This window comes from Sycon ciliatum, chromosome 3, assembly GCF_964019385.1.
Source record: "Sycon ciliatum chromosome 3, ocSycCili1.1, whole genome shotgun sequence".
NCBI classification, from domain to species: Eukaryota; Metazoa; Porifera; class Calcarea; order Leucosolenida; family Sycettidae; genus Sycon; species Sycon ciliatum.
The window spans coordinates 43,078,809-43,102,703 of NC_088645.1; the positions used below are offsets into that span (position 1 = coordinate 43,078,809).

Consider the following 23,895-nt stretch of genomic DNA (forward strand, 5'->3'; position numbering starts at 1 on the left):
CGGTTCGCGTGAGACTCGGTTTTCCGCATTCGTTGGAACGCCACCACCCTCCATGGATCAAGCAATCGCCATTGTAATGTACCTCGGAATTACACGGAGCCGTACAGTGGGTATCGGGTTCGGGTACTTGGTCCGCGTCAGCGATATTGTCGCTTATCTTTGAGCTTTGTTTATATGTCGCCAATGCTTACTTGGCAGCCCATTTCATCCCAATTTTGGTTAGCAAGTTAGTTTGCTAGTACCTGAAAGGTCTAGCTAGAGTTCGAGTGGATTTCGAGAGCGACAGGTGGGTGATTCTGATTGAGACAGCGCCGCATCAAAATAGATTATCTTGTTACGCTGTGCAGGCAAGAGCAGCGCAAGCCACAAGAAAGTAATCGGCTACTCGGAATCAGCTCCATTTTGCTGAACGGCCGAGATCGCTCACCTCAGGGATCGCTCATCAAGCTGGGATCGCAGCTCCCTTACCTCCAGCTCAACGCTCGGAGTATCCAGCGCGTTGTGGAGATTTGCAAGTACGACTCGTACTGTACGCGTCGTCGTCGTTCAAAATAAAATCTTGCAAAGAACGGCGTCTGATTTGAACCACACAGGGTGTCGTGCTGCCCACGCGAAGTCCTGTAGAGAAGGCGACCGTCACGATCGACTTCTCTTTAGAAAATAGCCAGGCATCGGAGAGGAAGAGAGATGAGCTTGCAAAAGCAAGAGAGTCGATCCCGAGCAAAAATATTTGTCGCCAGCGCTGAGAGCAGTGACGAGGAGGACCGAAAAAAGTAGGAATCCTTCCTTGGACAATAAATTCCTCGCAGCTAGTTGTCATTCTATACCTTACCGTCCATCGTACCAAGTTTTATCACTTCAAGTGCACGCGTTCATGTCCAAAGTCTAAGTTCAAATTGTCGAAAGATAAGCGACAATATCGCTGACGCGGACCAAGTAGTTTTCCACGGGTAGCACGGGTACCCGATTGGGTAATGTTTCCATGGTAACACCACAATGCACCCCTTCCGTAACACACTGAATGCGTTCGATTATGCACGCGAATCGATTCACGAATCGATTCATGAATCGATTCGCGCTATTCACATCACCCCATGTGAATAGAGTGAATGGATTCCGAATCGATTCAAGGGCTCATGACATGAAAATCGAACGACTTGAATGCACTTGAATCGATTCAAGTGTGTAATCGAACGCACTCACCGGGTAGACATGCGGAGTATTACATGGATTTGTACACGTGCACCGTACATGACGTCATCTGCGACTTTGGGTTTTCGGGTACTCTAATTTCAAAAAATTTCGGTGCTCAATATTTTCGGTATGAGGGCAAAGGCCAGGTTAGGTGAACAAAACGTTTCGGTACAGAGAAGCAGTTCCCTATTGGATTACGTGTGTTTGTGTTTGTTTGGTGTATTGAAATGTTAGGTATGAAACAGACACACCGAAAGGACCGAAAATAAAAGTACACCGAAAATTTGTGAAATTGCAGTACTCTTCTGTACCTGTCTACTCGAAGTGCTCACAGGTAGCACGGGTACCTGACTACCTGTGCACACCGCTAATTGTTATGCCATGTATCACCAGGCTATCAGTGAACACTCACCTATTCTAGGCTACGTAGGTCACTAGGTGAAGTGTAATATCCTGCTGTTTTTAAGATGAGCTGATGGTATCTTAGTTTGTTCTCCATTGCCAGTCTGTTGAGGTCGGAGTTGCAGTCGACTCCACTAATAACCAACTCGCGTATAGGGAATGTCGTGATATAACGAATCCTTGTCCGTGTCCCTGTTTGAACTTTGAAGTTTGAACCCATACAGAATTGATCCTTTATACTAAGTTTATAGCGAACTGTTTTCGTTTGCACCAAGCCATAGTCTTGTGGGGTCGCTTGTCCACTCAGTGCAACCATGCTATTGTGAACCACATGCCAGTCTTAACCTGTTATTTCTATGCTGTGAGTGCTTTTCGGCTACTAGTATAAAGAATTTCGGCCATAAAGACGTAATTCTCCTACACGATGGCGTTCGTTTTATCCAGATTCGACTGTGTTGCCCTTTGCTGATCCTGTGTCACCCTGCTCGCTTGTGCGTGTGTGTGTTTGTGTGGATGTGTGTGTGTGTTTGTGTGTGGCTATGTGTATGTGTCTGTCTGTCCGTCTGTGTGTGTGTGTGTCTGTCTGTCTATCTGTGTGTTTATGCCGTCATATGTCGCTGTCACCATACTCCGGACTGCCTGATTTCGCTACTGGCCGCCGACACCACCTTATGCTGCTACCATGGTGTACCTTCCCCTCTGATCCCCTCTGTTCCCCTCTGATTTCTTTTCACCCCGATTACAGCACCATGCCCACTGCGTCAATAGCACACGCGCCTGCTAGCGTCAACACCATGGCAACCATGATGCCATCGTCCGCAGGGTCGTCGTCGTCCGCCACGCTAGCGTCCGCCAGCCCGGCAATGGTCGCCATGGGTGCGTCCACCGCCGCCGCCTCCACGACCACCTCGTCCATGCCGACCGCCGCTGCCATGGCAACACAACCGCGCCCCATATCGCCGCCGCCAGGCCCGGCGTACGCCCAGGCAGCTGCCGGCTTCATGAGTCAGACTGCGCCCATGGCAAACATGTTTGCGCCGGGCAGCCAAGTTCAGCAACAGCAGTACCAGCTGCAGCAGCAGCAGCCGCCTCCGCCGTCATCGGCGATGGCGTCTGGAATGTCTTCCTACGTATCGGCCTCGTCTTCGGCAACGTCAGTTGGTATTTCGTCGAGCAGTAGCCAGCATCAGCTACAGCCTGCTAGCTCAGCCCCTCAGCCGCAGGCGCAACTGCTACATCAGCAGCCACAGCAACTGCCACAACAACAACAGCTGCCGCATGTGGGTGGTGGTCTGCAGTCGTTCGCTGCATCAGCCACTAGTGTACATGCTGCTTTGGCAACACAGCAGCAGCAACAACAATCGCAACAGCAACCACCTGTTCCAACGCCAACACCGCCAACACAACAACAAGCCCTTCGTCAACAACAGCAGCAGCAGCAAAGAGTCCTAAGTGCTGACGGGAAGCTAGCGCAGCAGCAGCAGGTGATTCCCAGTGCGAGTAGTGTGAGTGTGTCTGCAGCTGGCCCTGGCCTGCAGGCACCAATCAGTTTAGACAGTTCCTCGGCAGCCGGTGGTGCAATTGTTCAGCAGCCTCAGCAGCAGCCGCAACAGCACTCGGCAGCCCAGCTCATGCAAGGCGGCGCTCCCGGTCTTCTCCCGGCATCTGTCCTGCAGCAGCAAGAGGCTCAGCAAGCCATTCATCAAACCAACGCTCTGCTCACACAACAGCAGCAGCAGCAGCTGGCGACACCTGCAGTCCAGCCTGTGCCGTCGTCCATGGCGCAGAATGTGCCATCATCTCTCCATCAGAGCGTATACCAGCAACAACAGCAGCAGCAGCAGCAGCAGCCCACGGCAGTCGTATCGGCAGCAGTGTCGGCGCCGTCCGTTGCCCCCGGCAGCAGCGGCAATATCGGTTCTACACCGACAGTGGTGGCAGCGGCGGCGGTCGGATCTGTAGGTGGAAGTGCCGCTGCGCCTGCACCACCACTTCAGCGTCAGATTGGAGCCGCAGCACACGGCGTGGTCTCTACCTCGCGCGCCCCGGGTGGTGGCTCAGCAGTGCCAGCATCCACATCGAGTAGTGGTGCTGCTAATGTCGCCGCTTTGGATATGCAGGCGATGTTTGAAGGTGCCTTTAACAGTAAGCGTCGCAGAGTGCATGCAGATGACGTCATTATAATGATTAGTATTGAATCGTAGACGTCTGCTTGTGATGCCATTCCAAACGAAGCCCGTCGGCAATGACGTCATGATGATGAATGTGTGTGTGTGTGCGTGCGTGCGTGTGTGTGCGTGCTCGCGTGCGTGTATAGGTGGTGTGGATGCTCACTCTGCTCAGCCTGCAGGCCTTGTGGAGATGGCACCGCAGGGCCTGCCCAGTGTACCAAGCAGTGGTAATGTCGGAAGCGTTACTGTATCTTCTGCAATCACTGTCGGCACAGGCACAGCTCCAGCCCCTGGTGATCTTACGTCGAGTATGTTTCAGTTTGGTGCTAGTGGGCCAAGCACTGCTCTCACTGTTCAACAGTCAACATCTCAGTCGTCACTGCACACGCTACAGTCCCACCAGCAACTCGCACAGCAACCAACACAACAGCAGCAAGTCCAAAGGCAGCCGCTTCAGCAGCAGCCGTTCCAGACGTCCGCTCCCGGCCCCCTCGCACCGCTGGCTACCCAAGGTATGGTGTAGGGCGCTCTCCTCTCTCCTCTCTCTCTCTCTCTCTCTCTCTCTCTCTCTCTCTCTCTCTCTCTCTCTCTCTCTCTCGCTCTCTCTCTCTCTCTCTCTCTCTCTCTCTGTCCTTGTTGTTGGGTCTTGTCTTGCTTCCGATGCAGCTGCTGCTGCTGCTGCTGCTGCTGATATTTGTGTTGCTTCACTTATGTGTGATCACCATCGTCCATGTTACTGTTGGTGATGGTGCTGGTGGTGGTGGTGGTGGTGTTGGTGCTGGTGGTGCTGCTGGTGCTGGTGTCGCTGACGTTTTTTCCGTTGTTGTTTGCTCTTGTATTGAGTAGGTAGTGCTACACCCGTCACACCGCCCACCAGTAGTTCAGTGCAGTCGTCTGCATCGTCCGCATGGCCTGCTACGCCCGTGGGCGGCTCTGTGAGTGGCAGCGGTGCAGCTGCCTCGGCGTCCTATCCTGCTCAAATCCAAAGCTCTCTACAGTCCGCATTCATGGCTAGCGGTCCACCCGCAGGCCTCACCAATACACCGCAGCAGCAACAAATGAACGATCCTCATGCAGGTAAGCTGAAAATAGTCTGCTCGCTATGTATCCATGTGTGTTTGTCCCCCTCCCTCCCTCTCTCTCTCACTCTCTCTCCCTCGCGCTCTCTCTCTATCTCTCTCTCTATCTATCTATCTGTCTCTCTCTCTCCCTCTCTCTCTCTCTCTCTCTCTCTCTCTCTCTCTCTCTCTCTCTCTCTCTCTCTCTCTCTCTCTCTCTCTCGCTCTCTCGCTCTCTCGCTCTCTCGCTCTCTCGCTCTCTCGCTCTCTCGCTCTCTCGCTCTCTCTCTCTCTCTCTCTCTCTCTCTCTCTCTCTCTCTCTCTCTCTCTCTCTCTCTCTCTCTCTCTCTCTCTCTCTCTCTCTCTCTCTCTCTCTCTCTCTCTCTCTCTCTCTCTCTCTCTCTCTCTCTCTCTCTCTCTCTCTCTCTCTCTCTCTCTCTCTCTCTCTCTCTCTCTCTCTCTCTCTCTCTCTCTCTCTCTACACACCTGTACTGTTATCAATGAACTATGTGCACACTTTTCAAAATGAAGTCAAGTGGAAATATGTCTTGAGGCCTACTGCAGCTTCATAATCGAAAGAGGTTTGGATTACCACACCCATTCCAGTCTCACTGCAAACCTGAACCAATTCCATTATTAAACAACGTTTCGGCACATGGCCATCATCAGGTAACTGAACAATGATCCTGTGCCAGCTACAAAGGAGCAGTTTAAAATACAGGGCATTCCGCCAAAAGGGCGTAAGTCCTCTCGCTCTGAAGAGGGGAAGAAGTGTAAATGGGAGCCGACACCACTGTAGCACAGGTGAGAAGACCAAGGTGCCGCCATACAGCCAAGATGTAGCATGTGCATACTGAGGCGAGAAGGTGAGAAAGTGTCACGTCAGGTTACCTCAAGCTGTACATGCATGCAAAGGTGAGAAGAGAAATGTGTCACATGAGTTTAATGTCATTGTTATCTTGCACCCGTCCTTCAAAGGCGTGGCCACGGTACAATAGAAGGCCCCATCCGGTGCTCATGTTAACCGTTGGGTGTGTGTTCCTGATCTCGATTGCCTCGCGCGTGTCTTTTTCGACGCGCCCTATCTGCCTCCCGAGTGACCACGGCAACAGCTGAAAATGCAAAAATGGAATTGGTTCAGATTTGCAGTGGGACTGGAATGCCTGTGTCCACCCAAACCTCTTTTCTAAATCAAGAGGGGCTATGAAAAGTATGAAAGCCGGAGACATTATTGTGCAAAATGGCATCACGTTAGAGGTTTAGATTTTGTTTGTTTGCAGAATCAATGTTCTTACTCCGATCAGCGGTTGAGGATCCTCAAAGCTTTTTATACGTATGTATAGGCTTGATCTGTGTATGCACAAAGGACACGTCTGTGATACGTTTGTGTATGATACGTCTGTGTTAACGTTACGTCTGTGCTAACGTTACGTCTGTGATACTTGTGTGTTACGTGTGCGATTTGTGTGTGTGTGTGTGAATGTGCCCGTATGTGTGTGTGAATGTGCCCCGTGTACCTGTAGCGCTATCTTCACCTCTGTCCGGTCTCAACCTTATGGACAGCCGACCGGCGACGAATCAGCCGCCGCAGCCGCACCCCATGCCTCCGCCCGGCGGACCCAGCAGTCTGCCGGAGGGTATGTCACCTCTTCCACAGCCTCCAGCGTCCTCTCATCACCTCCAGCAACAACAACAGCAGCAGCAGCAACAACAGCAACCGGCACCTGCCCCATCACCGCTCGGCTCTGGGTCGCTCTCTCAGCAGCAACAGCAGCAGCAGCTCTCTCGACAGCAGGTTAGCATACGCTCACTCGGATTCACCTGCTGAGAGAATGTGTGATACTTGGTCCGCGTCAGCAATATTGTCGCTTATCTTTCGACAATTTGAACTTAGACTTTGGACATGAACGCGTGCACTTGAAGTGATAAAACTAGGTACGATGGACGGTAAGGTATAGAATGACAACTAGCTGTGAGGAATTTATTGTCCAAGGAAGGATTCCTACTTTTTTCGGTCCTCTTCGTCGCTGCTCTCGGCGCTGGTGGCAAATATTTTTGCTCGGGATCGACTCTCTTGCTTTTGCAAGCTCATTTCTCTTTCTCTCCGCTGCCTGGCTATTTTCTAGAGAGAAGTCGATCGTGAAGGTCGCCTTCTCTATAGGACTTCCCGTGGGTAGCACGACAGCCTGAGTGGTTCAAATTAGACGCCGTTCTTTGCAAGATCATATTTTGAACGACAATGACGACGCGTACAGTACTTGCAAATCTATACGACGCGCTGGATACTCCGAGCGTTCAGCTGGAGGTAAGGGAGCTGCGATCTCAGCTTGACGAGCGATCCCTGAGGTGAGCGATCTCGGCCGTTCAGCAAAATGGAGCTGATTCCGAGTAGCCGATTACTTTCTTGTGGCTTGCGCTGCTCTTGCCTGCACAGCGTAACAAGATAATCTATTTTGATGCGGCGCTGTATCAATCAGAATCACCCACGCGTCGCTCTCGAAATCCACTCGAACTCTAGCTAGACCTTTCAGGTACTAGAAAACTAACTTGCTAACCAAAATTGGGATGAAATGGGCTGCCAAATAAGCATTGGCGACAGATAAACAAAGCTGAAAGATAAGCGACAATATCGCTGACGCGGACCAAGTAGATGTGTCAGTGAATGATGGTGTGCGTTTGTCAATTATGGCAGAGTTCATTCCACCTTGTGCCGCACGATATACTGTATTTTCGGCAATACTGGCCGAGGCGCTTAGTAGTTTGCGAGGCCTACAATTTCGCCAAATTTGAAAAAAATCAACCCAAAAGCTCTGAAGTGATGTTGCGCTTGTTTCAGACAGGCGTTAATTAACCCTTTGAGGACTACCACGAATGGCCTGGATTCCTACAATGTACGCGTAGAGGCGCGTTATGGTCGCAGTACGTCCCAGTACGCATTTGAAATTTATCTAATGTCTCTCACCAGCTTTGGAATTTCTTCATCTTGGTCTCTTTGGAAAGCTACAGGCCTCCTCGTTCCAATTATTGCGACTTGATACCCAACAGGAGCAACAGAATCGCCTTCATGTCTTTGAGAGCTGCCCTATTGCGCATGAGTAAGCTACTGTACTCACATCCACAAATTTCATCGGTTCTGAAGTTTTACTCAACATAGAACGGTGATTCAAAGTCCTGCAGATGTCCGAAGCTCAAGCGTTTCATTTGGTCCCCACTATGCATGCGCCGTGCAGCCATGAGCCACAGGGAAAGTCCCCGTTTGTGGACTGCCGCGCTCGCCAGGCACAGAATTTGAAGTCAAATTCGAGTGCATCGTGTTTCGTTCTTCGGCGCTCAGTGATTCTTCACTGCGCCATATCAAACGGCACACCTTTGGAAAGCTTGTTCTATCAGCTTTCCAACGAGCCCTCAACTTTGGCAATCGGAGAAAGGACGATGGAGTTAGGACAATTTGTACAGTGATCTATATGTGCCGCACGAACTGAAAATTTGAAAGCGCATATACTTGTCTTTACCCAATGCTGTAGACAGCAAGCTGTTTCGGCCATAAAGGCCTCATCAGTACAGCTACAAGCTAAATAGGCCGAGCTACCAGCCATGGTGCAAAGGAGGCACCACAGACATTAAGGTAGCTCGTCGCTCTAGCGCCAGAGTGCTCAAACTACAAAAAGTAGCGGGCATTGCGCGATGCAGCAGCACTAGAGCAGCCTACTGAGAGTGCTCAACAAGGCCAAAGCCGAGGAGCGTGATACCCAATGCTGTAGACAGCAAGCTGTTTCGGCCATAAAGGCCTCATCAGTACAGCTACGAGCTAAATAGGCCGAGCTACCAGCCATGGTGCAAAGGAGGCACCACAGACATTAAGGTAGCTCGTCGCTCTAGCTCCAGAGTGCTCAAACTACAAAAAGTAGCGGGCATTGCGCGATGCAGCAGCACTAGAGCAGCCTACTGAGAGTGCTCAACAAGGCCAAAGCCGAGGAGCGTGATACCCAATGCTGTAGACAGCAAGCTGTTTCGGCCATAAAGGCCTCATCAGTACAGCTACGAGCTAAATAGGCCAAACTACCATACTTGTCTTTAGGAATCCAGTTATACCTTAAAAAACGCTCATACTCGTCCTTCGTCCTCAAAGGGTTAATAACAGACCGGCGCTAATTTCCCAAAATACCATAGGGCCACGACACCAGTTCCCCGCCAATCCTGACGATGACTGTGTATGCGATACCAATGTTAAACATGCACTGTAAACTGCGCTGTGTGCCCTGCGCAATCAGGCAGGCAGCGCTTGTCAATACTCCGCAGCCGACATTCTTCGTTTCGACTTCTAGGAATCGGTGTTGAGCGGTTCTGGTCGTTGTCCGTTATTTTGTGTCCGCCGTGGAAGCGAGAAGAGTCAACTAGAGTATGTCGCGAAGTTCTGCATCGTAGCGAGGCCCAGTGTTCGCATGCCTGGGGCTGTGCATTGCTCTGCACTAGTGCACAGCCCTGTGCTCACATACCTGGGGTTGCACAGTGGTCACAGATTTGGGGTTGCACAGTGTTCACATACCTGGGGATGTGCAGTGTTCACGTATCTGGGGATGTGCAGTGTTCACGTATCTGGGGATGTGCAGTGTTCACGTATCTGGGGATGTGCAGTGTTCACATACCTGGGGCTGTGCAGTGTTCACATGCCTGGGGATGTGCAGTGTTCACATACCTGGGGCTGTGCAGTGTTCACATGCCTGGGGATGTGCAGTGTTCACATGCCTGGGGATGTGCAGTGGTCACATGCCTGGGGATGTGCTGTGCTCTGCACCAGTGCACAGCCCTATGCTCACAGATCTGAGGCCCAGTGTTCACTTATCTGGGGTTGCACAGTGGTCACATACCTGGGGATGTGCAGTGTTCACATACCTGGGGATGTGCAGTGTTCACATACCTGGGGATGTGCAGTGTTCACATACCTGGGGATGTGCAGTGTTCACATACCTGGGGATGTGCAGTGTTCACATACCTGGGGATGTGCAGTGTTCACATACCTGGGGATGTGCAGTGTTCACATACCTGGGGATGTGCAGTGTTCACATACCTGGGGATGTGCAGTGTTCACATGCCTGGGGATGTGCAGTGTTCACATGCCTGGGGATGTGCAGTGCCCTGCACCAGTGCACAGCCCTATGCTCACAGATCTGAGGCCCAGTGCTCACGTATCTGGGAACAGTGCCCTGCACCAGTGCATAGCCCTATGCTCACAGATCTGGAGTTGCACAGTGTTCACGTATCTGGAGTTGCACAGTGCCCTGGACCAGATCGGATCTGATCAGATTTCACTGAGCAGTGTTGTACTATCAACTGCCATGTTTTGCTGTTGTTGTTGTTGTTGTTGTTGTTGTTGTTGTTGTTGTTGTTGTTGTTGTTGTTGTTGTTGTTGTTGTTGTTGTTGTTGTTGTTGTTGTTGTTGTTGTTGTTGTTGTTGTTGTTGTTGTTGTTGTTGTTGTTGTTGTTGTTGTTGTTGTTGTTGTTGTTGTTGTTGTTGTTGTTGTTGTTGTTGTTGTTGTTGTTGTTGTTGTTGTTGTTGTTATTGTTGTTGTTGTTGTTGTCCTGTGTTAACCTGTAGCAATCGCCTCCACCATTCGCTGGTATGCTAGCTGGCAGTGGACCAAGCAGTCTAGATGGCCCACCACCGCCACCACCACAGCAGCAGCAGCAGCAGCAGCAGGGTGGTGGGGGTGGTACGGGTGCTAGTAGTCTTGGCGTGGGCGTAGGAGTGGCGTCCACCGGTCCTGCGAGCTCCGGTGCCAGCAGTCACAACGACATCCTGGCCAGCTCCCTGGCGGCCTTGTCTCAGCAGCAACAGCAGCGCGACCTCTCGCATCAGCTCAGCGACGCCAGTATGTTACCAGTGTGTGTGGGTGTGGGTGTGTGTGTGGTGTGTATGCGTGCGTGCGTGTGTGTGTGTGTGTGTGTGCATGCGTGTGTGTTCATGGCTCTCTTCAAACGTGTTGTTCTGTGAGGAGGTATAATCATGCATATGATTATGTACTACTTCTGAACGGCCTCTTGTTCATTATTGACTTGAGCTGAACAATCTACCTTGCCATACTGAAAACGGTCACAAGACAACTGCAACCTACAGTCCATTCATAAAAAGATGGACTTCTAACTTTTGGCCGTAAATTGGTTGAACGAAGTATATTTTTCCAAAAAGCAAGCCCCATCAAGAATACGATTTCGGCCAGGTTTCGCCCGAAAAGCACTGAATTGGGAAAAACCATCAAAATCCAGGCGTTTGACCCTGCCTGCAACAGTGCATTGTGTGGTGCGAACCCCAGTTCAGGTACCCTTTTTGGACCCTTTTTCTGATTTCAAATTTCGCAGCACTGCACTGTATACGATAGTATCACGTAAAATTGCCAAGTACGGGAGCTCGCCAGAGCCAGGGCCCGTCTTTTTATGAATGGACTGTAGCTCCGTATCGCACATATCTTCATGTTTCTTGTGTGTTTGTGCCTGTCACCTATGCATGTGTGTGGGTGTGCGTGTATGTGTGTGTTTGTTTGTGTGTGGGTGTGTGTGTGTCTGCACACATGCGTGTGTATGTGTTTGCGTGCGTGTATGCGTGCACGCGTGTTTATCACGTCTCCGTGTGCACAGTGAGTGGCAGTGGTGTATTGGGTGGGGCCAGCGGTAGGCCATCCTCTCTACCCATGTCTGGATTCTCCGAGGCACGAGTACCGGTCAATGAAATACGCATCCAGCCGCTGCTCGGTGTGGCTCCTTTGGGCCCCGTCCAGTTCACCAAAGAGAGGATGTTTCACTTAGCTATGCTAGAAGCCTCGCACAACCACATGCCACTGGCTACCGATTCTGAGAGAACAAGGTACGCACATCGTCTTTATTGTGTTGCACATTTCTGCGGCAGCCCAAAGGTTTTCTTATTTTTTTGCCATTGTTGGTGCTGTTGTTGTTGTTGTTGTTGTTGTTGTTGTTGTTGTTGTTGTTGTTGTTGTTGTTGTCGTTGTCGTCGTTGTTGCTGTTGTTGTTGTTGCTGTTGCTGTTGCTGTTGCTGTTGTCTTTGGCGTTCCAGAGACTGTTGTTTCCTTTGTATTCGTTGTGGTGCCTTTGCAGTTGGTTCTGGTATAAGTGCTACTGTCATTCCTGTGTGGTGTTGTTCGCTGTTGTTTTCACTGTTGTCTTCGCTGTTGTCTTCACTGTTGCCTTCACTGTTGCCTTCGCTGTTGTCTTCGCTGCTGTCTTCGCTGTTGTCTTCGCTGCTGTCTTCACTGTTGCCTTCAATGTTGTCTTCGCTGTTGTCTTCACTGTTGCCTTCGCTGTTGTATTCGCTGTTGTATTCGCTGTTGTCTTCACTGTTATCTTCACTGTTGCCTTCGCTGTTGTCTTCACTGTTGTCTTCACTGTTGTCTTCACTGTTGCTTTCGCTGTTGTCTTCGCTGTTGTCTTCACTGTTGTCTTCACTGTTGTATTCGCTGTTGTCTTCACTGTTGCTTTCGCTGTCGTCTTTACTGTCGTCTTCACTGTTGTCTTCACTGTTGTCTTCACTGTTGTCTTCGCTGTTGTCTTCGCTGTTGTCTTCGCTGTTGTCTTCGCTGTTGTCTTCGCTGCTGTCTTCACTGTTGTCTTCACTGTTGTCTTCGCTGTTGTCTTCGCTGTTGCCTTCACTGTTGTCTTTCTGTGCAGAACGACTGTTCCGCGCAACCCATGCAACACACCCAGCTACCACCATCAACACCCGCCCATGCAATGCGATACGTTTGATTTCTTCCAGCGCCTGTCTCCAGAAACACTCTTCTTTATCTTCTATTATCATGAGGTAAGGGACCCATCCGGTATCATGGATTTTTCACGAAACGAAAATGTTGTGTGTGGGTCGAGGAGGATTTCCTTTTGAAAACATTCATAGCTGAAACATCCATCAGCACCGAGTTGCTATGGTTACTGCGTTTCAGCAAGCTGCATAGTGCGTGCGCATCGTTCTCTCAGCTGTGTCATCCTGCTCGGTTGCCATGGCAACTTGACCTGCCTTTCTTCTCTCTATAACTGTATAGTCATACATTGCTTAAGCGCACACATCCGCTTTCCGCAACAAATATCCGCATAGGCGAGGGAACCGGATAAGAGGCGATTTACACGACGGCAGGATTCATCCCGTGCGTGATGCTACCATGGAGATTCAGTCACATGTACTCATATTTTGGCGCGAACGTATCCTGTCGGCTATCCCGGTACGGCCCCGGTGCCATGAGGGGACTGGGCTGGTGGGTGGAAATGCATACCGTGGCATTCCGTGAACTGTTTTGTACTACATGTACTGTACGTGCATCCTGCCGTGTGAATCGATTTTCATCTTTCCCGTATCACGGGAAAGCTCTCGGGATCACGTGCTTCTCTTCCCTGCGGGATGCACTGCCGTCGTGTAAATCACCTCTAGTCCAACACACATACAGTGTGTGTATGCATGGCTTATGCTGTAAATCGGTAACCAACGATTTTTTTCCCGGATGGCGAGGGATCCGGAGAAAAGAGGACGGGATAAGCGAGGTCTGACTGTATTGGGTATGTGAATAATGTCATTATTGCTTTCTGACGTTCTAGGGTACGAAAGCGCACTGGCTGACTGTATTGGGTATGTGAATAATGTTTTCTTGCTTTCTCATGTTTTAGGGTACGAAAGCGCAGTGGCTGGCAGCGCGTTCCCTGAAAAAACAGTCCTGGCGTTTCCACATCAAACACATGATGTGGTTCCAGCGACACGAAGAGCCAAAGTTGATAACAGACGAGTATGAGCAGGTATGTGGTGTATGTTTGTGTGTGTGTGGGGGGGGGGGGGGGGGGAGGTGTTGGTGTGTATCTGCGTGTGGGAGGGGGTGGGGTGGGTGTTGGTGTGTGTATGTAGGTGGGAGGAGGGGGGGGGGGGGGGGGGGAGGGGAGGGGGTGTTGGTGTGTGTCTGTGTGTGTGTGTGGGGGGGGGGGGGGGGGGGTCTGTGTGCATTGGTGTGTCTGTGTGTGTGTGTTGCAATTTTGGCAGTGAGCAAGTACAAGTGTGTTGGTGTGTAGTGGTGTGTGTGTATGTCTGTCTGTCTGTCTGTCTGTCTGTCTGTCTGTCTGTGTGTATTGGTGTGTGGTGTGTGTGTGGGTGTGGGTGTATGTCTGTGTCTGTGTGTGGTGGGTGGGTGGGTGGGGGGGGGGGGGGGCATATGTGTAGAGAGTTTCAGTAGCCATGTTAGAAAAAAAGGCAATCAACGGACCTGTGCAGTTTGACTAGCATTGAGAGCATGGCAGTCGCACACATAGCATGGCAGTCGCACACATACGCAGTGAGTGTGGTGTGCATGTACTAGAAAGCACAATGTCGAGGCAGGGAATGCCGATTGGTCATTTCTCTAGACGTGTATTTTTGTTTGTTTGTGTGTGTGCGTGTGGGTGTGGGTGCTGTGTGTGCGTGTGTGTGTGCGTGTGTGTATGTCTTTGTTGGTCTAGGGCACGTACATCTACTTTGACTATGAGAAGTGGCAGCAGCGAATGAAGGAGGGCTTCATCTTCGAATACAAGTACCTTGAAGATAAGGAGCTCGTGTAGTTCCCCAGACTGCTCTACAGCCTGAACTTGTTCGCCAGCAACAATCACTGTGGACCTTGATTGGCAGGTTCCGCGATTGTATGCACACATGTATGTGTGCGTGTGTGCGCATGCAAGCACACATACGGGTGCATCTGTGTGTGTGTGTGTGTGTAGCTGTGTACGACCTACCCCTGCACGTATTGTTTTAGCTTCGCTGTGCACTGTGTGAAGCCATTGCTGTGGTGGTGTAGTTATGTCTGCTGTCCGTGCCGTGTTGCGTACAATGGCACGTCTCGAATTGTATGAGCACTGTGTCTTAAGAACACATTGCCTTTCGCGAGCCTGTACCTTCGGCGACACCATGGGCGTGTAAGCTATCCCCTACTCTCTTTGGAGTCCTCATTCATTCGAGTGCATCGTGCCATTGTTCGGTTGCGTTCTCCTGTCACGTTTTGGCCTGAAACGTGTGTACATTGCTTTCGCGTGTGTGTCATCAACTTTATGTTGTGTCTCTCTCGCTCTCTCTATCCATGTCGGCTACTCCTGTGTTTGCGGGTATGTACAACCTTGCTGATCTGCATGTTTGTGTCTGTGCATATTGTGTTGTTATGGCAACGACCACGTCTCTCCCACCTTTCTGTATACTACTGTGCCAGTGGCTCCCCCCCCCCCTTTCTTACACTCACCCACATCCGCTTGCCCACGTATATTTCTTTCTTACCATTCGCTGTTTGTGTGTGTGTATGTGTGTTGCGTGTTGTGCGCATGTGTACATTTGGGTGTTTATATTTGCCTGCGTGCCCTCCATCCCTCCTCTGTACAGTAGCTGCCAGGAGTGCGGGCATGCGTGTGTGTCTGTGCGCACGCACGTGTGTCTGTGTGTGCACGTGCGTGTTCATGAGCATGTAACAATAATATACATGACCTTTCTCCGTGCCCCCCCCCCCCCCTCTCTCTCTCTCTCTCTCTGTGTCTCTGTTGTCTGTTTTGCTAGAGGTTTTCAGTAGGTGCTTTTCTTCTCTTATTGTCTAGACAACATAGATCATTTTACGTGATTCGCACATTGTGTGTTGCCTTGTGTGTGGGCCGTGTCACCTCAATGTGTTCACTTGTGTGGTGCTGTGTGGGTGATGGTGCTGGTGCTGGGTGGGTGGTGGTGCTGGGTGGGTGATGGTGCTGGGTGGGTGATGGTGCTGTGTGGGTGGTGGTGATGGTGCTGGGTGGGTGGTGGTGATGGTGCTGGGTGGGTGGTGGTGCTGTGTGGGTGGTGGTGCTGTGTGGGTGGTGGTGCTGGTGCTGGGTGGGTGATGGTGCTGGGTGGGTGATGGGGGTGATGGTGCTGTGTGGGTGATGGTGCTGGTGCTGGGTGGGTGATGGTGCTGGGTGGGTGATGGTGCTGTGTGGGTGATGGTGCTGTGTGGGTGGTGGTGCTGGTGCTGGGTGGGTGGTGGTGCTGGGTGGGTGATGGTGCTGGGTGGGTGGTGGTGCTGGGGGGTTGATGGTGCTGGTGCCGGGTGGGTGCTGGTGCTGGGTGGGTGATGGTGCTGGGTGGGTGGGTGGTGGTGATGGTGCTGGGTGGGTGGTGGTGCTGGGTGGGTTGTGGTGCAGGGTGGGTGGGTGATGGTGCTGGTTGGGTGATGGTGCTGGGTGGGTGGGTGATGGTGCTGGCTGGGTGGTTGGGTGATGGTGCTGGCTGGGTGATGGTGCTGGGTGGGTGGTGGTGCTGGGTGGGTGGGTGGTGGTGCTGGGTGGGTGATGGTGCTGGATGGGTGGGTGGGTGATGGTGCTGGGTGGGTGGTGGTGCTGGCTGGGTGGGTGATGGTGCTGGCTGGGTGGGTGGGTGCTGGTGCTGGGTGAGTGCTGGTGCTGGCTGGGTGGGTGCTGGTGCTGGGTGGGTGATGGTGCTGGGTGGGTGGTGGTGCTGGGTGGGTGGGTGATGGTGCTGGCTGGGTGGGTGGGTGATGGTGCTGTGTGGGTGGTGGTGATGGTGCTGTGTGGGTGATGGTGCTGGGTGGGTGCTGGGTGGGTGATGGTGCTGGGTGGGTGGGTGGTGCTGGGTGGGTGATGGTGATGGTGCTGGGTCTGCAAGAAAGCACCACTCCCTGCTCAATACACAGTGTTTCGGGTAGGGGTGAAACAATTATACCGAATATTCGAATACTCAGTGGTTAGAGCTTCGCTAGCTATACAAGCGAGGGTCCCTGGTTCGAGTCCTGGTGGTGACAGTCAGTTTTTTCTTCAGACTTATCCCGTTTGAGATTTTTAGGATATCAAGAATATTCGATCGGAGAAAATCAGAATACTCGAACTCGGGATCTCAGTGCCAACTTTCACCCCTAATAATAATAATAACAATAATATTAATAATAATTCTCGTCTACGTTCCAAAGGGAACTCACGACAATGGAGTGACAAAAAGCACCGCGGCAGAGAGAGAAAAGAGAAGATGATATTTGACGAAAACAATCACGGTGTAGATTTCACATGAGTTCCAATACACCACATCAGCAAAGCTCTTTCTTAGAAAAATAAAAAATAAGATAAATGAAATGAAATCATTGGTCATCACAGTTAGTCATGTGCGTCCACACCAAAATTACAGCCGGTCATGTGTGTTCACACCACCGCAGAACAAATGTTACTCCACTTCTGCCGGTCAACTGCACAACTTCTTAGGGTTTCGAGGTGCCGGCTCGTCTTCAATGCGACGGCGGTGAACTTGACGTCTTGCTGGAGGGTGGTGACTAAACAGGACCTTGGAGCTCCCCTCCTGTGCCTCACAGCGTCCTCCATTGATGCGTATGCAATCATTGCTTGATTGCCTGGTGTCGATGATGGCTGGCGTAGAATGTGTCCAAGCAGACGCCATCTCGCTCGCTTTGCCATAGCGGATATTGGCTCAGTGTGAGCAAGCTCATACAGGTCATCATTCGACACGACACGAGGGTAGAATATACCAAGCATATGCCGAAGTTGCTTGCGATGGATCTTATCCATTTCACCCCTAGTTTCGGGAAATTCCCCCCCCCTCATCAGTTCATGACATTGAGAAGAGGGGCGAGCTCTACTGACATGTTATGGCCTTCGACGAATCGTTAGATGCAGGATTTCCTTCAGCCTTCTGAAATCATGTACAGAAAAACCTGTGACTACCGACCACCCCTTGGTTCCAGCAAAAGCGGTCTTTAGTACCAGGTGGTCTTTAGTTGGAGGTTTGCACTGCGTGACCATATATGGATCCCATTAGATGATATGTATGTCAAAATGCAGCCAATACAATTCCCCAGAACTTGCGCAATACCATTCTTATTTTAGGTCAAACAACACTTGGAGAGAAAGACGGAGAGATGGAGAGAGTCAGAGAGAGAGAGAGGGAGAGAGAGAGAAGAGTTCGATTTTTGCAGACATCAAATTCAGCTGCTACTTCTGAAGCCAGGAGTCAAACGCTCCCTGGCCCTGTGTATGTTTCGTTTTGCGCTGGGCTTCAAATTTGTTCATGCAATCAACCGTACCGACTGTCCTTGTTGTGCAGACTTCTCGATTGCATGAACGCGATCCGTCCGCATCAGGAACTTGTGGTGCTGCATGGTTTATGGATTCCTTGATGCCATCGTGGATTCGTCTGTATGACTGGGGTGACGGAGCCGCTCAGTCTTCGTTTCTCCTCCGAGTAGTAACATCGATCAGAGAGCGCGTCCGATGCGCTCTCCAAGACGTTTCCTATCATGTTTATTCTTGACAGGGCTTGAGACTTTGACAGGTGCAGTGCAGTCCACACCGACTGCACAGTCAAAATGACCTGCGTTCATTTGTTCAGCTGTAGTATCGAAAGATTCCTTTCAGGACCTTGGGAAAATCAGCAAAATTTCAAGAAGGAGCTTCGAGCAACATTTGATTTCCTACATCGCGGTCGCTAGTTACGGGTCCAAAGTTGTCTTTGGGACAAGAAAAGGCGGTCGCTGGTCGCGTTCAGCAGGTAGTCGCTAGTCACAGTGCATTTTGAACGTGAGACCGTCCGTGCCTGGCGAAGTGGTCGGTAGTAGCAGGCTGGTCGCTAGTCAGAGTGGTCTTTAGTTACAGGTTTTACTGTATCATGTGCATTCGCGGTTAATGTAGGCGTATCAGTTTTGCTTTGGAACTTGCACCCTCCTGCGGAGTAGGCACCGGCGGATTATGCCGGCGAAATCATGGAATTATGCTTTCATGGATTCTCGCATTATGCTCGCAAAATCCTCATATTATGCTCTGGCACGCGGGGATACATGATATTCACTTTGTTGTGCTTATGGAGCCTCAAAGTTCGGAAAATTGTGCCTTTTTCGTACTTGCAAGTGGCCATAAGTACAACAAAATACATGAGTATCCCCATACCAAGGTGTCCATGCATACTAGAGATCAACCTGGAAAAGAGAAAACATTACTTCTTCTATTCATTAGTTGACTTCTTTTGCTTTGAAAGATTTTTCCTTATCTTTGAAAACTGTCATGTTCAACTGTCTTCGTAAGCGTCATACTCGTCCAACCGATGTCACCCTAACCCTGCGAATTCTCATAATCAGCTCATCTCTCCCGTATCTCCAGCTCTCCTTCCATCATTACCGAACATCAACTATACCTCAATTTGTTGAATTATTAGAGCAATACCCATAGCCTGCACAGTCATAGCTGCTAAGATCCAGACGTCATGACTTCGTAACAAGCATAGTGTACATGTACGCGGAGTTTTGCGGACTACCCATCACTATCTCGTCCGCCCCGGGATACCTGATAAAGGCTGATTCACTCGCATCTTCTGCTACATGTACTGTATCAGGGTGAGAAAGAACTTTGAGAAGACGAGTTCGAGCCCACAAAATGTATGTCTATGATTTCTACCCTGCTTTTCATTGAAAACACTATCTGCATGACCTCCGAACCCTTTGCTATGCAGACCACCAGCACTGATCAGGTGCATTGTACACAATTGTGTAGCCTACATACTAGAACTGTGATACAATCATGCAGTTATGCTCCTACCTCCGAAAGGATGCCAAAATATGCTCCAAATTTTCAACCACCAAATTATGCCAATAATTATGCCGGCATAATCCGCCGGTGCCTACTGCGGAGCCCACGCTGCTTTGGCAGTGGCGGAGGCTCGCTTGCCGACGTAACCGTCGGAGACCATCATAAACAATGGACTGACTAACTCTTCACTTGCCCTGTCTTTTGTCTTTCTAAATGCACAAGTTTTTGGTTTAGTTTTGGCTTTTCTTTTGTGCTTTGGAGTTACATGTTGTTTTTGGAAAACCTTGAGTAGGCTGAGGAAGAACGTTGTGCCACCTGGGGCCTCACGAGATGTTTATCGCGCTGGAAACGAAGCGTCTCCGTAAGTATGTATCCCTGGTGATGATTTGGCCTGGAGAGTTGCACGAGACGACTGCGAAACAAACAGAACTTACGCTAAATAAATTTTAAAGGATACTAAAAGAAGCGTGGTATGCTATCATGAGAGGGCCAGTGCCAGTTCGTTCTGAGGAGATGGTGATAAGCTGCTGTCTTGAACTTTTGGATGTTCTTTGGGTGGAACAGGTGGGAATGATTGAACTAGGCAGCTGGTTCCAAATGGGGATGACGGAGTGTTCCTGGACTGATTTGCAGGAAGAACATTCTGAAACTGATGGGGGTGCGCGGTGGATAGTCGTGTAGCTTGGCTGGTGATGCTTGTGATCCTGGACTGGCGTGTCGGGGATGGGGCCATTCTCGAGAGAAGAGAGGGAGCGCCAAGTCTTTACACAGAAATTCTCGAGGGAATTTTGATACTCTCACACAAAGTTGAAACACTCTTCTTCTTCAGCACCCTCCCATCTCGTTTCCTTTGCGAATTTTCCGTTAGATTTTGGGGGAGTTGCTCTTGTCCGAGCGATAGAGGCTGGAGCAGGAGCTGGAAGCTGAACGATGCAGTCAGAGTCAGAACTATCGCCAGAGGACTCTATATTGTATAACGCAATCATTCTCTGACGAGGATATATCAAAACCCCGGTATCTTCCGTCTGACGCAGACTCCATGGCTAATGTTTGTCACAAGTAAGTTGAGATGAGGTCAAAAGACACGAGTCACACTAGTACTACACAATTACTTGTACAGAAGTAGAGCGGTTATGCTTGCAGCAACATCATTCGTTCGTTAAAGGGGAAGTGCATCGATTTTTCAAGTAGGGCTCAGATGAAAGACAATTGGATATCGGTTCCGATGGTATATCTCTCGCTTGCGTCCGGCAAGGGAAACTTGCCATATCGCCGATTTCCTGATCCCGTTTCCATGGCGACTACAGGTGATGACGCACATTCTGCTTAGCTCCGTGAGAGAGAAGGTCGATCAGTGAAGAATTGTGTCATTTTCAGTTGTCTTCTTGTATTCACGAAGTGAAAGAAGTACTGTGTTCAAGGCTGTTAGTGCCGTGAACTGTTTATCAGTAGTCCTCTCCGTTGTGTACTGGGACGTGACACCGACAGAGGAAAGCTGGAGTGCGGAGACGTTAGCTGGCAAGCGAAAATCGTGACGAACCAAGTGCTGAAATCTTGGTTGGGACAAATCAAACGTTCAGCATTTACCTCAACCAAGGACCATGCCGTTTGCTCTTTCCACTTCCTGAAGGTGGATGCGCTGCCTGCTGGAGACTCTCCTATCTCTCGTAACATCTTCTGAAGCCAGGTGAGACGACGAGTAGCGGAGATTAGCGAACGAAATAATGTCGTATGTTTTGAATTTTTTGCTGAACATATCTCAGGAGAGATGGCATGTATGAACTTAGTCCATGTGAACTCAATCAGCCCATGAACTAACCCATGAACAAATGCTTTCCTTGCAGACGTGCATGTGTCTATCCAATCTACACGTAGAGATCATTCCATGCCCTCAGTGAATGGCCTATTTATATATTATTTGTCCATACACATCATCTGCATGTTGTCTCTATGGGGAAGGGTATTGATCATTTCAAATGAAGAAGTTCGGGCAATAGATGCTTTCCTCTGGTACAATTCTGTTGACCTGATGTTCTTTCTAGCTTCATGGGTAGCTTACATGAGGTACCATCACCATCATGTTTACATGAGGGTCAAACACTGCACCGTTCTTTGTTGTGACATGACGTAAGTTATTGTAAGTGCTCGCAGACTCCATACGTTCCAGCAACACCTAGCATGGTTTTCCGTGAACGTTGTGGGTGAACAAATTCTGTCCAACATATTTATACAGACATGCCAGCACACAAAATGCACCATACACACACTTGCCCTGTCGAGTCACTGCCACGTGGGCCCGGAGGGGCAGTGGAGAGAGAATGGGAGAACGCCGCCCCATGGCGCCCGGGACACAAAAACAAGAGTTTGTCTACGTAGGGAGCAACACACATACATAAACATACACCACACACACACACACACACACACACACACACACACACACAAAATGAGAGTTCGGGTCATCTGCCACGAGACTGACGTACGGCCGGGGAGAGCTTCAGCAGCGGTGTCTATTCCTGCCCTGGACCGAACGGAAGCAGCGGTCGCAGGACACACAGTATTCACCACAACACGGCTCCACTGTCGTTGGGGGCTGAGCCACACACTTGTGACGAGCAAGAACGCCACAGCTAAGAAAGCAACGGCCACAGCGATCACACTGGCATGCTCCACGCTGCTCCTGCACACACACACTCTCTCTCTCTCTCTCACACACACACACACACACACACACACGTGCGCACATACTCGGCAAGAAATAAAGAGAGCATGAGTGTCAGATTCTTGCATAGGAAGTGTTTATCAGCACACACTTATACATGCACATGCAGGCACTCAACGACCAACTATGCACCATGCCGTATGTTCGTCAAACATAAGATTGCAATACCAAAGAACAACAAACAAGATCACTTACTTCGTTCTCCTCCAAGTGTGTCCTCCCCAGCCAGGCCATCTCCTGCATTTCCCTAGGCGAAATGTAGCCTACGAAATGGTTTCTCTAGACTTGGAGAAGATGCTTGGTATTCGCCATCTCTCCTGAGAAATGTTCAGCAAAAAATTCAAAACATACGACATTATTTCGTTCGCTAATCTCCGCTACTCGTCGTCTCACCTGGCTTCAGAAGATGTTACGAGAGATAGGAGAGTCTCCAGCAGGCAGCGCATCCACCTTCAGGAAGTGGAAAGAGCAAACGGCATGGTCCTTGGTTGAGGTAAATGCTGAACGTTTGATTTGTCCCAACCAAGATTTCAGCACTTGGTTCGTCACGATTTTCGCTTGCCAGCTAACGTCTCCGCACTCCAGCTTTCCTCTGTCGGTGTCACGTCCCAGTACACAACGGAGAGGACTACTGATAAACAGTTCACGGCACTAACAGCATTGAACACAGTACTTCTTTCACTTCGTGAATACAAGAAGACAACTGAAAATGACACAATTCTTCACTGATCGACCTTCTCTCTCACGGAGCTAAGCAGAATGTGCGTCATCACCTGTAGTCGCCATGGAAACGGGATCAGGAAATCGGCGATATGGCAAGTTTCCCTTGCCGGACGCAAGCGAGAGATATACCATCGGAACCGATATCCAATTGTCTTTCATCTGAGCCCTACTTGAAAAATCGATGCACTTCCCCTTTAACGTGCTTTGCAACATTAATTTTGGTAGGTTTTCGGCGATTCTCAAAGGAACCCTCCAAAATCGGCGACATGTAGTTGCGCTCAAAAGTGAAAAATTAATACAGGACTTCTGCATAGGAAAGTACTGACCCCTGAAATTTGTGGCTGCTTTTCGGACATACATATACGTGTATCCTTTTTCGGTCCGGTTTTCAGAAGAGCCTTCAAAAATAGGACACTGTCCGAAAAATCGGACGGTTTGGCAGCACTGCACTCGTGTCGAATGGCAGCGCGGCAGGTGCAGCGCACTCGTCAGTTGCAGCTCTCGGCTGCATAACTGGGGCCGGGTTGTATTTGGGCCCACTACATTATGAAGTGACAGGCTTTTTGTACAGTCATGTACTTTCATACACCTGTAGACACGACAGGTTCTCTTGACACGTATGTAGACAGTGCCGCGCAGAGGAGGAGGCTGTTTTGCAGCGCATGACGCCTGGTTTTGCGACACTACTAATACAAAATAGTCGCAGGGCATCAAGGATTCCCCAAGACCTTTCGTCTATCGAGGGGGTTTCCAAACTTTCCATAATACCAGATCTGTAAAAGAAGTGATGAGCAAGAGGTGGGCAAAGAAGGAGATAAAGACATAGTCTAGGGCAGAGCTTTGCGCTTGAAGATAATGATTGTAAGCGTGATCACTCGCCTAGACCAGGCAACCTAGTCGTCAGCGCAGATTCGCCACCGCGCACCACTGGAAGCAGCAGCTACCAATATCCAAGACCGCCTACCGCAGCCGCAACAGCGAGCAATGTCCTTGGCACGCGAGAAGGGCGTGTCCAGTATTCTGACCACCGTGACCGTCCCTATGGCTGAACACGTATATA

At 50.2% G+C, this 23,895-nt stretch overlaps 1 protein-coding gene across 1 annotated transcript in view; it reads left to right on the top strand.

The window, feature by feature from the left end:
* Positions 1-15,477, top strand: part of LOC135812295 (CCR4-NOT transcription complex subunit 3-like) — a 31,273-nt gene extending 15,796 nt beyond the window's left edge. The window contains exons 14-22 of the mRNA XM_065325668.1: positions 2,342-3,741; positions 3,914-4,279; positions 4,614-4,844; positions 6,349-6,620; positions 10,422-10,695; positions 11,459-11,684; positions 12,503-12,635; positions 13,487-13,612; positions 14,303-15,477. Coding sequence (XP_065181740.1) covers positions 2,342-3,741; positions 3,914-4,279; positions 4,614-4,844; positions 6,349-6,620; positions 10,422-10,695; positions 11,459-11,684; positions 12,503-12,635; positions 13,487-13,612; positions 14,303-14,401 — 3,127 coding nt within the window. The 3' untranslated portion in view covers positions 14,402-15,477. The remainder of the gene's footprint in view (positions 1-2,341; positions 3,742-3,913; positions 4,280-4,613; positions 4,845-6,348; positions 6,621-10,421; positions 10,696-11,458; positions 11,685-12,502; positions 12,636-13,486; positions 13,613-14,302) is intronic.
* Positions 15,478-23,895: the final 8,418 nt, after the last annotated feature.